The 14,528-nt window shown below is 36.1% G+C and overlaps 1 protein-coding gene across 10 annotated transcripts in view; it reads right to left on the bottom strand.

Annotated features, from left to right (window-relative positions):
- DOCK3 (dedicator of cytokinesis 3) overlaps nt 1-14,528 on the bottom strand; it is a 222,402-nt gene that overhangs the window by 107,621 nt on the left and 100,253 nt on the right. For all 10 annotated transcript variants that reach the window (XM_074913853.1, XM_074913859.1, XM_074913854.1 and 7 more), the window contains exon 10: nt 1,361-1,442. In XM_074913853.1, coding sequence (XP_074769954.1) covers nt 1,361-1,442 — 82 coding nt within the window. The remainder of the gene's footprint in view (nt 1-1,360; nt 1,443-14,528) is intronic.

Raw genomic sequence — 14,528 nt, 5'->3', positions numbered from 1 at the left:
CATCAACGTCAGTGCTATTTTTGGATTGACCTGCATCTCATATCCAGATGGAGGCAGAACTGAACATCATTACATGTGGCTAGATACTGTCTGTTCTTTAAGAGAAGAAATTCGGCTACCTGCTTAAAGGAGGAAAAGGAATGGTGCTGGGAGCCATGCCTATGTCAGTGTCCAGCACTGCTTGACCTTAGAGGGATTCACTGCTTGAACTAAAGCTTGTACCAAAGCTGTCTGCCATCTTTTTTCTTCACTGGAGGTAAAAATACTTCTGTTAAAGAGCTTCTAGCATGTGCACTAGCTAAAGGTGAGTCACGATGGAAGGTGTTTATCACACTTGGGATCTGAAATTCTTTACAGCTATTCTGTGATAAGCTGTTAAATTTCAGTGTCTCTAGATTTCCATATTCTTTCTGAGAAGTGACAGATAAAATCATGGTCTGACACATGATTGTGAGGCAATTCTTAACAGAATTTAAGACCAGTGCAGAATGGATATTAAAGACTGAGTGTTTAGAAACTACTATTTTGGCATAACGAAACCCATAAAACAAAAAGGCAGTTAGGCGAGAGGTGAGTCTGAAGAATTAAAAATAAGTAAATCTTAGCTGGGTATTTCACTCCCAACTGAGGTATATCATGTGGTAGGAGCCACAGATGGGTATCACTTATCCAGTCTTTCTGGCACAGATGGTTAAAGACTGCTGGTACAGTTGGTCATGTCTGCTTTGCGTCAGGACAGAGTAGCTATTTGCACAGACCTGCTGTAGAAACTTAGGAAGTCAGAGTGTTTCCTTTATTACAACCAAGTCTCTGTAGCTCAACCTGGCTGCTGCTTTTGCAGCACATCCTGGTCTTTCTGTTCCCCCACACACATGGTGCTGTAAACCTGAGAGGCTTCTGCTGTACCATCTACCTGGGGCTGCTACAGGGACTCTTGAATGGGCCATGACAAAAATCTGTTTGTAGAATTTTCTGTTTTCTTGTGTGTGTGTGTCGTTGTAGTTTTTCTCACTTTGATTCCAAAAAAAGTGCCTTGCTTTAAGTTCAGGCCAGTGCAGCTTTCTCCTGTGCCCTGTTATTTAAGAGCATAGTACAGGCAACAAAAATACTCAAAATTTCAAACCATAAGCAGAAACTAATGCACTTAAAAATAAGTACTTCAAAATATTTACTTAGCCATAAAATTAATTTAGAAGTACAACCATTTCCTTATGTTAACCTTTAGTTAAAACTGTAACAGAACTTAGAAACAGCTTCCATTCTACTCAATATATTGGAAAGGAAGAATCCCCCCCCCTCAGGGTGACTACATCTACAATCACACTACTGTAAGGGAAGAAGAAAGGGAACAGACACGTACTGTGAAAAGTGCACACATTCGATCTATCTTCTCTGGATTCCTGGGACCTCCGTTCTTGTTTAACCTCACCATAAACCTCTCACTAAAAAGCAAACAATATTAAAAAAATAAACAAGAGTTTCATGTACACACTTCAACATAAAATAAAGGTAGATTTTTATATATTTTTTTTAAACATGTACTAGGTACTATATTTATTTTTTTTCATTCCCAAAGCATATGAAACAGTATTCAATGATTTAGGTAAAAATCACATAGAATAGCATAGAAGATGCTTTTAAAAGCAAGTACTCTGCATGTGAAAACGTCATGTTGATGCATATTCATGATGCACTAACATTAAAATAATGTGAATATATGAAGCACAGGATCTGAACACAAGTACTTCAGGCAAAGGCTAAGGCACACTTCCTGAGGCATATACTGCCTTTGGTAAAACTTAGTTCATTAAAAATCACTCATAACTACAAGTAACAAAATACTAATTAAGTAATCGCCTTCAATATACAGTATTTACAGAAGCAACATATTAATTAAAGCACATTAAGATTCAATTGATAGAACTGCTTATCAATCAAATTAAACAGTCTTTTACCAGCAAAACCAGCACGTATAGCCAGACTGCAAAATAAATAATCCTTACTATAGGTGGTAAACCATGGACATTGATATTGTATCTTAAGACAGAGAATTTATGTATATAAACAAATTAAGAGTAATTTAGTCACTAGATGTGTGACAACACACTAAGTATTGATCAGAATTTCCTTCCTACAGATTCACAGAAATAATGTAAGAGGACACCATTAAATCTTCAAGTTACATTTCCATTATATCACAAATCCTTTTAATTTTATCCACTATGACTGTATCAACTCCAGTAACCTTTATTTGACTAAAACACATTTTCCAGCATATTATCTATCCACTGTTGGCCCGAAAAATATGAAAACGTAGAATACACACTACTTCTATTGGTAGCTTGCTCCAAAAGGGTATTAAACCCTACTGTTAAACCACATCAGTTAACATGAGCTTGGAAATATCTTGTTTCAGTGTTTAGCCACTACTTTTTGTTACACTTTCTTCTGTATGTTAAAAAATGTCCTTTAGAAAAGCTGATTTCTTGCAGGGTGGTGATATCAGTCTTTAATTATGTATTCAAATATCTCTCCAAACAAGAAAGCAATTTAACACTTAAATTCAAGAAAAAATGCTGGAATAATTTTATAAAACTTACCCATAGTGTCGTTTTTCAACACCATTTAATGAACAGTTCTAAAAATTTAAGTTTGTAACAGTCCAGTACTGGTACCACCTACACCATGAATACAAATACACACATATGTGTATTTCACACATGTGAAATCAAGTCCCTGCTAATCCTAACTGTAATTTATCAAACATCACACATTAGCCTTTTTACCACAGCATTGCCCTGTGAGTTCATTTGAATCAACCTGTCCATTATAAATACTGATATATTTTCAGAATTGCTATTTTTTTCAGAATGGTCCCTAATTTTGTGAGCATGACTCATACATCTTGTTATACACCTCTGCATGTTTATTTGCCTAACTTGCTAAGCAATCCAGATCATGCTCTCTGTTTCACTCTTGTTGTTATTCACCATTACACCAAGCATCCCACAACCTCATTCAGCAATAACTGTAATTAATAAGCAGTAGATGTTTATATGCCTTATATTGCTAACATGCCCCAAAGAAACCCGTAAGAAACAGGTATTTGATGATGTCTTTATCTACAAGTACTTTGTCAATTAATAAGTTAGGAATGTTTTAGCAAATGCTTTAGCAACATGGTATAATCTAATCTTTTAGTGGGAATTTTATAATATTAAGTGCAGTACACTACTACAACTTCAGTACATTACAGTAACGGTTACATTACAACAATATTACATCTTCGTATCTATCTCTACCTAATAGATAAATCGCAAAAAATGAAGTGAGAATTTTCAAAATAAGACCTGTTTTCAATAAAAACACATTAATTGCATTCTTAGCCGTTATCCTTTACTCAGTCTGGTGCCCATTACTTTGGTGTTAACTGGTTAAGGTTGTGAAAGCACAAAGCAGCAATTCAGGCAGGATGGCCAAAGCTGCTTCTCCCTGCTGTTTGCCTCAGTCCTTTGTTGCTCCTGCAAAACGGCCACGCAAACAGGACCTCCAGTGCTACCTGAGCAATTACATTGTAGAACTCTAGGTATTAATATAACTGAAAAAGGTGTTTGTTAGCAGCAGTTGCTGGCATTCAGCTCTCCCCACTCAATGAATTTCTGAAGAGGAACAGGCAGGACAGCTACAGTGATGCCCACAGGTAAACCCTGGTTAACACAGGGAATAAACTAGAAGATAACTAACTTTTATACCACCAATCTCCAAACAGGAATCATGCATTATATCATTAAAAATATTCTGTAATTTAAAGAGGTATCAACTCAGCTGTGTTCTTTCCAAGCTGCAGCAATAAACATCAATATTCAAAAACACTGCTTAGGGAGACTTTAATTTTAATAAATACATTTAATTTTAATCCTTGAATCAGTTTAATTCTAAAATCTTTCATTTAGAAAGATTAAGAGGTAACGTACATTTATATTTGGATAACGTGTCCTCCCATTAAGAAAAATTCCTTACAGAAAATAAACAAAAAGCCATTACAACCTACAGAACTACAAAAGTTACTTTCATAAAGTAAACATTGGTCCTTTTTAAAACTGAACTTGAAACAACAATAATTAAATGATTGTACCCTAATTGTTAAACGTAAATTTACCAATACCCTCTACAAATACACTGAAAAATAATTACTATGGTCAATACATATTAACTGTGTCCATTTTTAAGGATAAGACCATAAAATAGATCTATACTACACAAACAAGATCTCCGGCAAACTATTATTTCACTTCTGCTGCTGGGGATGTAATCTGGCCACCAAACAGGGGCACAACAGATGAACACAAAGCTGATACACACAGGATCAGGAGGAAACAAGACAACAAGCAGCCTGCCAGCAGAAGATTATGAGCAATATAAATCACATCTGCAGGGGAAAATGTGTTCACTGGTGAAGATGTTCATCCAAAATCCAAGTGTAAATCACAGCTGGTTCACTCATATTTTATTTCAAATCCCTGGAAGTTATTACAGCCTACATAATAAACACCTGACATATCTTCACTTTCATAGCAGTGGTCAGATCAAGGCTGGTTCTCTTAATTCACAGGATGACTGATGTTTGGAAGGGAAGTCAAACCACTATCAGAGCACCAATCTCTTCTGTGAGATGAAGAATTATTTACAGAAAGAGAAAACAGAAATTTGGAAATGTACTGCTGACTAAGAGTATTTTCACCATTCTGGGATAAAAATACAGGAAATACATACTACTATCCAATATTATAGAAGCAGAAGATCCTGGTCCACAAATAAACTAAGTCAAGTTCAAAACCAGACAACAAAGGCTCTCCATATGAAAGGTCCATCTCACCCTACTATCCTGTCTCCAACGATGTCCAGTAGTGGATAATCAGGGAAACAGCAGAAGAATAAAGAAAGCATACTGTAATACTCTGCTGATATGTACTACTGGTGTACACCAACGTGAAGCTCAAGAATAGCAGCATAGCCCTGGATATACTGTACCCAGGCAAGTATTCAGGCTGTCATGCTTAAAAAATTCTCATTAGCCTTTTACAGAGTTACTATTAGAGAATGAACTCTGTAGTCATTTATAATATATCAATGTACCACACAAACACAGATATATGCATTATATAATATAATTTAAGAAGAAATAAAACTCATTAAATTGAAGTTCTTCAAGAAATAATGTTATAACTGCTCTTTTACCTCCACTGATCTCAATAATAAGATTACATATCATATTTTAGATCTCCAGTAAGTTCTATTTTTTTAACTTCCAACACAGGTTTTCTTTGAAAAATTATTTCAGCACTAATGAGCATTTCATTTTCCTAACTGAAGTTGAATACAATACTGTATGCCAAAGAATCCTGTGCAGGCTGTCCCTCTCACAATGGCAGAGAAGGGACTGTCAAGTCTTTGAGCTGAGATAGTCTATTTATACTTGATTCATTTCCAAATGTTGTATTGCTTAGTCTGCTTTCAAAACATCCAAAGAGATATTCTGGAGGCTCACTTGATAGCCTCTTGCAAGGTTTTACTCCATTAACAAGCAGAAATCTTTTAAAATTTGCAATTTATCTTTTTTCTTGTTACAGCCACAGAGAAAATCTGGTTCCTGACGCTGTATTCCAGTGCTTTTCAAGAAATGAAGCAGACCACCATCTTTTTCAGCTGCCTATTCATCAATTGTTCCTTTATTCCAGCACTAACTCAGTAACAACCTTTAAATTCCTTCCTTTAATTTCCAATTCTCCCTTAAGCCCTCTTGAGCTTGTGTCACTAAATAATTAAGGGGACTTTGAGGCAACCACAGCATTTGAGAACTGTGGAACATGAAGAAACATTCAGTCAAAGGAGAGATCCACCACAGGACAAGGAGGATGAAAAGACAGCAGTGCTAATAGGCAATCCTAAAAGACTAAGCCACCTCAAATTCTTCCACCTTCCCTTGCAGGTCATTTCTCCTAAACTTAGAGTTTTGTTTCTCATCTCCGGAATTTCTTTAATCTTTGGTATTACTGTTCAAGTTTCAACAGTTTACAGGAACCGATCTAAATATTCTACTAAGGCCTCGCTAATGCTGACAACGTTAGCATATCCTGGAATGGAAATTGAACCTTTTTACACTGTTGACCCATATTATGAACTAGTTTGTCAGATGCTCCCTATTTTACAACTGCAAATTTATTTCTATGTCAAAAGAAACCAGGAAGAATAAACCTGTTTTCAATGATCTGAAGATCTACTGCCTTCAGCTGTAATTATAGCTCCCTTTTTAGACAAAGATACACACATTTAGGGTCAAGAAACGTTAATTCCTTATTTTGGGAGATACTTCCTTCAAAAGAGTTCAGTCTTCAGGGCATTTATTCCTCAAGTTTACCTTCTGCACAAAGACAAGAGCATGCACAGAATCTAGGCAACACTGAAGTCCAAACATCAAATATGAGTAAACTCCATATGCAAATAATAGCCCATGTTTGTATGCATTAAGCATTACTTTTTATTATAATTGAGTATATTCTAATTGCTCAAAGAAAACAGACACACACTACCCTGTTTAAAAAACCCTCAAATACATCATAAAAAGAATTAAAAAGCTGTAACTGCCAAATGAGTGCTGGAAATTAAAATGTGGGGAGGTACTGAGTATTTGATGTGATCTGACTGCTTGATCAAACTACTGTCAAAAAAAAAAAAAATCCTTTTCAGCTACTCCAGAAATATACCAAAAACAGTTCTCTATTGCATAAAATCCAAAATAAGAAATGCACCAAAACAGAGAAAAGAATTAACATTTTTACCTTGTTGAGTTCAGACCTAAGATGTGCCACATCAGTAGCAGTATCTTAAACAAAAGCTTATTTATTTCTCTTGTTCCTATGTGCTATAAGCAACGTTCAATTACTCTAACTGCAAGATCTCCTCCTGTGCTAACTCACACCATAGTAAAACCACCTCTTGTGCAGCCATCAGTCAGGTCTTACAATCACTCGCATGATTAGTAATTGCTAAAGCTACTCAAATATAAGAAACATTGCTCTGATAAGCAAAGTCAAATAGCTTCTTGTTCCTTTACTTGAAAGGAAGAAAAATGAAAGAAGTGTAGTGTCTCACTTCTTGGCTTCCTTTAACTGTCTGAAAAGCAGGACCATACTGAACTGGCATCTGTTTCTGCAAAAAGGAAGGAAGCAATCAATGGTCTGGGACATTACATTTTCAGCATGAAGGAAGGGGCAAACAGGGACAAAATTTACTGTTGGGTGAGCAGGAGTGGCATTATGCCTGCAGGGAGTTTTTGTTGTTAAGATTGTTTGTTTGTGGGGCTTTTTTTTGCATAACATGCGAAGATGACAACAAAAGGCCTGGCAAAGAGCTTGGAATGTATTAGTCAACTCTTTTGTATTAACTCACTGGTGAGTTTAATTAGTGTGGCGTTGTGAGGCAAAAATCCTGACTGTGTATCAATTTATGAATGTAGGTACAGCATTAATAGACGCATAGTGTCAAAGCAACGGTAGTCTGTAGAGAGACTGCAGCCCAACTTTCTGTTTCAGGTTGAAACTGTTGATAAAGAACACAGAATTTTTTAAAAAATTATTTAACAATGTATAGGAGATTGATTTTTTTGAAGAAGAGACAGTGACATTTTAGGATGTCAATCCCTTTAAGAAGAAACCTCACATCTTGTACCTTTCCCATGCCTTAAGTAACAGTTCAGCAGCCATTTCTCCCAGCAACAAACTTCACCTCTTCCATTCCAATATGCCACAGAACCAGAAAATGTACAAATCCATTCCCTTGTTTTTCGTATTTTCCTCAGTGCTTCTTATTTCCAGACAATAACTGGGGGAACACTGAAAAACCCCGACATTTTTATAAACACCTCAGCCTTTTCTCAAAAGCTGTATTTAACTGGGTTTTCAGAATCTAGCATTTGACCAACCCCTTCTAAGAATAAAGGTTATGTTTAAAATATATATTGGTCCCATGACATATATACCAGTGCATAGTGAAAAAAGTCATATGGTAGCAGAGAAGATCATATAACAACTTGTGTCTTAGTCCTTGACCTTCTTTCAGTGTCTCCCTAGGTTTCTTTCTCACTCTTCTAGCATCATGTAAATCCCTACCTGCATTAAAAAAAAAAAAAAAATCAGGAACAAAAGTCCAAATATGCTGTCACAGAAGCTAGCAGGAATAAGCTACATACAAAGACCTGCCTAACCAACACAGTTTACCTCCTTTTATTACCTCATACCTCACTCAGTGCCCATTTATGAAATTTTAAGAAGCAAGACATTATATCATTTTTCACAAAAACAATAATCTCTTCTAGTCTCTTCTTTTAATGAATGATAATATGCCTGACAATAATTCTACAATAAAATTTGAGTTGCCATATGAACATCATAAGCATTTTAAGACATTATTGTAGAAGCATCATTTTTTCATCTTGAGAATAAACTGTATGCACTGCAAGCCCAGGTCAACCAGGATAGACCTCAGGATGAGCTAGTCATTCTCTACAACAAGAGAAACCTTGCCAACACTTGCTTCAAAATATTGCAATCTTGCTGTGCACACCACATTTCAGGCAGTTTACTTCGTCAATACCATGAGATACCGTGTTCTTTCTACCACTGTGCATACAAGCACTCCAAGGACATGTTGACCAAGTGAATGGAATTATGTTAGAAATTACTGGTATACGACCAACAGGTTATCTTAAAGGTGCAAAAAAAGGTGCTTGTTTCAAAACATTATAAGTTAGCAGAGAAACACCATGGAAGAGATTCCTGGGGTTTGAGGGCAACATGAGGGGAAGATAATTGAACTGTAGTTTCTAAACTCTGAAGTTTGCACAAGCTAATATTTGCATGGATTAACTTGGGAAACTGTTCTCTGTATCAGAGAGAAAGTACACTGAACCAGCACAGCAGAGGTTATCTAAAGCCCCAAAGCAGCAGCATCAGCTAGCTTTTCAGGAAAGCAATTATTGTTCTCCAATTGCCTATGTAGTGGCAGAGGAAAATCCCTGGCTGTATTGCCCTCGCTTTCCATTTGTGCTGCATCCTGCAATGTAGTTACCAATAGCAATACAAGGCTTCTCGTATTTGTTTGTACAACTTTACATAACATTAGGGAAAACACAGAATTTTATTTTCATTCCATTTGCCAAGTTTGTCAAAATCTTTCTCACATTTGTCAACTGCAGAAACATTCTTATGCTCAGTGATCAAAATGGTCACTATGGGACAGCATCATATCCTGATGCTTTTGAGAACACCCTGCAGAAACTTTCTAAAAAGGAAACAAGTTTCACATCAGGACTTCTGAACTTTTATTTCAACCAGATGGTCTCATATTCACGAAGAAAGCATGCGTGTATATAAACATTTCAGTCATTCCCCTCTGTCATAAATACTGAGTTGATTTTTCTCTTGGAAGATGATTTAAGCAGTAAGAGAAAGGTTTTCTACTGAAGTACAACTGTTCATGACACCCACATAAGTATATGGAGAAAAGAAAAAGTAAAGTTATGATCAAACAGTAAATTTTGGCTCCTCCTAATAGCTGGAGTCCCTTGTAAATCGTAGTTTGTGGAAAGATCAGAAATACCTCTAAAAGTTTCCTCTTTGTGAAAATATTTCAGAATGCATCTATATATTGGTATTGTACTTTAAAATACAGAATGCTTGAGGTGATTAAGCAATTTGTTTGCAGTCCATTTCCGAGTATCCTCTGTTCAAAGTTCTTCAAGTTTATTATCTGTTAAACAAATTTACCTTTCAGAGTTCCTAATTCTCACTCATTCTCTTGGAGAAAAAAAAAAAAAAAAGTCCTTACATAGCTGCTGTAAAACTTACCTAATCATAAAATCTTCCAGAGCTTCACAGAATGAGTCTTTAGTTCTCAGTTTAAGTGTGAGAGTAAGTCAAAGCATATGTACGGAATGATACTGTGTCTGTGAAGAACTGAATTTCCATTTATAATTTAAATTAACAGCACACCCTAGATTCCATGCACAGCAGTATTTGAGCAATCGATCATCATTCAGAGCAGTCACTCCCAAAACCCTGAGACAGAAAGATAACCTCTGCTGAACTTTGCATATTGTCTGAACAATGATTCATGGACTATTTAAAATCTTCCCTTTCAGACAAGTGCTCATGGTGTGTATTTGGGTTTTTTCCCCTTTTCTTCATGGGGAGAGAGAGGGAGGGGATTTTTTTCATGAGCTTCCTTATCCAGCAGATCTGCAATAACCCCAGGTTCAAAAACAAGTAAAGAAAAGTACTCTGCTTTGGTTATGGAGTGTAATTTATAAAGACATCTTAGAGAACAGAACACCAAATCTGTGAGGGAAATGAATCTGGCCCTGAGAAAACAGCTCCAAGGAACACAGTTTACTTCCCAGCATATTCAAGCTTAATGCTCATGAATTATTAAGTTACCACGTTGGATAGAAGCCCCAGGGGAGGATTACAGAGCTTACAGTAAGACTGTTACTGCAAACACTGAGTTTCCATAGAAACAGAAAATAGTGAAAATAACTACCTGTCATTTCTCTCTACCACATTCAAGGAAAAACCACCACAATGTTAAAAACATTATTAAAGCTTGCAGGAGAATGTAGCTAAGCACCAATTACATTCTCTTTGGGTTCTCAGGAGTCTGGCACACTTGAATATTTGACACTGTCATTAGTATTTTTTTGTTATTTACATCATGAAAGGCACATATATGCATTCCTGAAAGGAATCCTCTCCATTAGCTAGAAAAAAAATTTAATTTCGAAGGAAAAAAATAATTTAAAAAAAGACTTCACTCATATAGTGTGATTCCTTAGTCCCTGCCAGTGATCGAATTTTAACTAATGAAAAGAAAGCCAGACTGACCCTGCCAGATGATACATGTGAAATGCTTTGACCATAACTGTAGGAAAAACTTCTGGTTTTGGATTACACATGTATTTTATAGAAAAAGTACTTTATCACCGTCTCTAACCTGGAAGAAGCTAATGGTTCTGAGTTCTAATACAGCAGTTGCTCCATTTAATTCTTGCTATACAACCACATATCCCTCTTACTTGGCTTTGCACATGACAACTTCAGTCAGAGACACAGAACTGAGTGTGACAGTGAATACTGGAACAGAAAGAGCTCAAGTGTGACGAGTAAAATTCATTACACTGGGCCTTCCTTTCCTTCCAGGAAATTACTTGTAATTGCTTTCTCTGAGCTATATAGTTCACCTAAACATTTTAACAAATTGTATTTGCACCCTACCAGTTGAGACAGCGCAATCTCTTCTAGCTGCATTTGCTCATGATACAGTTTTGTTCTTTCTAAGCAGAAAAAGAGAACAACTCCAAACAGCTGGAACTAATTGACATTTTCCTGTTAACAAGTAAAAAAAATCAAAATACTCTTGTAGAAAAATCTGTATCCCTGTCTATCGATATGTCATATCTGATCACCAACCTGAAAAAAAATTTGGGGGGAAGGAAGCGATGGTGGTGAGAGATATAAGACTGATTTTTGTAAAAGCTCCCATTTTGTAATAGCTTCTTTGTAAGAAAGAATTAACATCTCCAGTAACACCACCTACCTCTCTACAGCAACTTTCCTATGTATTTTAAAGAAACTATTACTATCTGGATCTGTAGAATATTAACAGGAAAGGGGATAAGTGGAAAAAGCAAGTAAATGTAGATTTGGGAGAGAGATCTAAGGAATGAAAGTCAGCTGAAGTAACCGGTAGAGAAAATGATAAGGTGTTACTCCTCCTTCTCCCTTTTTTAATAATCTACACAAAAACCCCCTTATAAAATCCTCTGAATATCTGTCTCCAGTGATCACCAAACTTGTACTTTCTAAAAGTTATATCAGAGAGACTTTTCGTCCCCTGCCATATGTGTGCAGCAGACTTCAGAGACCCACATATTTTCCATGTTAACTAGAGTGACCAGAACAATGGCTATTGCTGTGGATAGCAACATTCCTTAATGTTTGCTTACTGGGTGATGTTTTTAAGGAGGTTCATCTTGAGCAGGATGAAAAACTGATATCCTCCTTGTTACTACTGCTATGGATTATCTATCGCACAAAAGTCAGAAAAATACTTTCCTTGAAATACTAAGGACACAATAAAGTAAAGTATAGGAGCATCTGATGGAGGATTAGCTATCCCAACAGATCAGATTTCTAGAAAAGAGGTAAAAATTAGAAAGATGGATTTTTTTTCTCATGACTAAGCAGAAGAAAAACCTCATTAGTTGGTAAGTCTAATCCCTAGGAAAATTCTCTGAATATTAAAGAAATAATTCTCAATGACACAAAGTTATTTTTTCCCAGTAGACAAATCATTACACTGACAGCGAATGAGAAAACGCTTCTATTTTCAAGTATCTATGAGAAGGCTGCTATTAAAACCACAAGAAATAGGAAGTTTAGCATGTAATTGGACAATAAAAGTAAAATATAACTTTCTGCTTCCTAACATAGCAACTGGCAATAGTGGAACACGATAATATTTTAAAGCAATTAACACGGGATAAACACACACGCATTGTCACAGCACTCCCAGAGCTATTACCTAAAGAAAGAAGCAATGTAGGAAAAGGGATCTTAAGGTCAGTTCCATACTCTGGGAGAAAATGCAGTCAGACTTTTTTGCCACAGCTTTTAAGGGGATCTTTTCACAGTAACTAACTTTATTTCTTTTCCAGCTATTCAACTTCAGCCATATTCATCTACCCAGTGATCCTGCCTTCCCTTCTTCTCACCTTATTTATGATTACCTGTCTCTTTATTCTTGATGTGTTTGTATCTCTCCAACCCCTTTGCCATTCTCAGCTTCTCTCTACCCAAGCAGCACCTGATTTCTGGAATGCATGCACTTTCTACAACTGTGGTTCAGAGGACACAAGAGTTGCTCTGTACAGGTGTTCTCCCACTAAGCATGGTGATCCTGCATATCAGAGCTCTGAGAGGACTCAAACCCCTATTCGGATAGAACCTCTGAAAAATTTGCTATCGCTTTTTCAGAACTTTGCTTAGTGTTTAAAATGAAAGTTCTGGACGACTATAATTGTCTATGTTAAGAAGTGTTACAAGAAATGTAATTTTAGCTACAGTGTTCTTGCTAACATTTTTGAGAAGCCGATATACGTTCTTACTGACAGTTTAAAAGTCAAGAAAATATGACTAAATTATTATGATAACTATGGAGCGGAGTGTCACCAATAAACATACAAAGATATGAAGGATATCTGTCAAATTTGTCAAGGTTACCTTCAGCAACTTGGTATACAGATTTGCATTCTGACATCTGAATGAGGAATACTGTGTCAGAGAAAACTCCTACTATAGAAAAAGTGAAAAAATCAATTCCCCTACAAATTCATAATTTCTAAATCCAGTGTTTCAAAGTGGTGAATTTTATTCTACTCTCTAAACACTGTCACAAACATTTTCTTTTTACAGCCCTCTCCCAAAAGGCAGTATCGTGAGCTGTTTCAATAGCACCTATGAGAAGTAATGGAAGTTTAGAAATACTAAAATAGAGAAGACTGTACAAGTGAGTAGTAGCTTGAGAAAACTCTTCTTTTTCTAACACACTCACACAGTGGTCAAACCGAAACCAGTTTGATCCTGCAGTGGAAATTAACCTGTTTACAAGGCCAAGGTGACAACACATTTAAAATGTTGCCCTCTAATTTTCACACATTCAAGCTTAAACTTATCTTAAACTTTTATATATTTGTCTGCTAATTTTTATTAGGTGAAAGAAATTGGTTGGAAAATATCTCAAAATTATGAGTTATAAACAGGAAATTATTATCAACATCACTTCTGCAGTTACCACTCATACATGTAGAACAGTATTAAGAACAAAACATTGCCACGTTTTTTTATTCAGCCTTGAAAAAAAGGGACAGATGATTCTGTTAGATGACTTCAGAATAGCTAAATACAACTACCATGATACAGACTAACAGCATTTTTTTAGTCCAGAATTACATTTCCAAATCATACTTCTCTCCTGAGAGCCGCTTTGTCAATGGCACGAAGTTCTTAAGACAGAAGATGAGACAAGCTGTACTACTCACATTCTCCCCAACATCCAACCACAAATTCAGAACATTTCCATGAAAACCATCTTTCCATATCACCTATTAGCAACAGCATTAAAGAGCAAGATTGTGTTTCTTCTCATTTTGCCTACAGTTTTTCAATTTTAACACAGAAATAGATGTTTTAAAATTACCAAATTCCTAGCGCTGTACTGAAAATTGGCAGCTATGTATAAGATATGCCTCTACGTTTCTAGTATATTAAAATGACTGTGGGTCTCTATTTTCTCACATCCCTGCACGTGTTTTACCTAGCCATCTGCTGAGAAAGAACAGATTACTAATTTATCCTTCAACCAGAAGGAAAAGAATGTGAAAAGGCATCTCAACAAAACACAATGAGATGCTTTAT

The sequence above is a fragment of the Athene noctua genome, chromosome 10 (genome assembly GCF_965140245.1).
Source record: "Athene noctua chromosome 10, bAthNoc1.hap1.1, whole genome shotgun sequence".
In the NCBI taxonomy this organism is placed as follows: Eukaryota; Metazoa; Chordata; class Aves; order Strigiformes; family Strigidae; genus Athene; species Athene noctua.
This window is presented reverse-complemented; position numbering and strand designations above follow the sequence as displayed.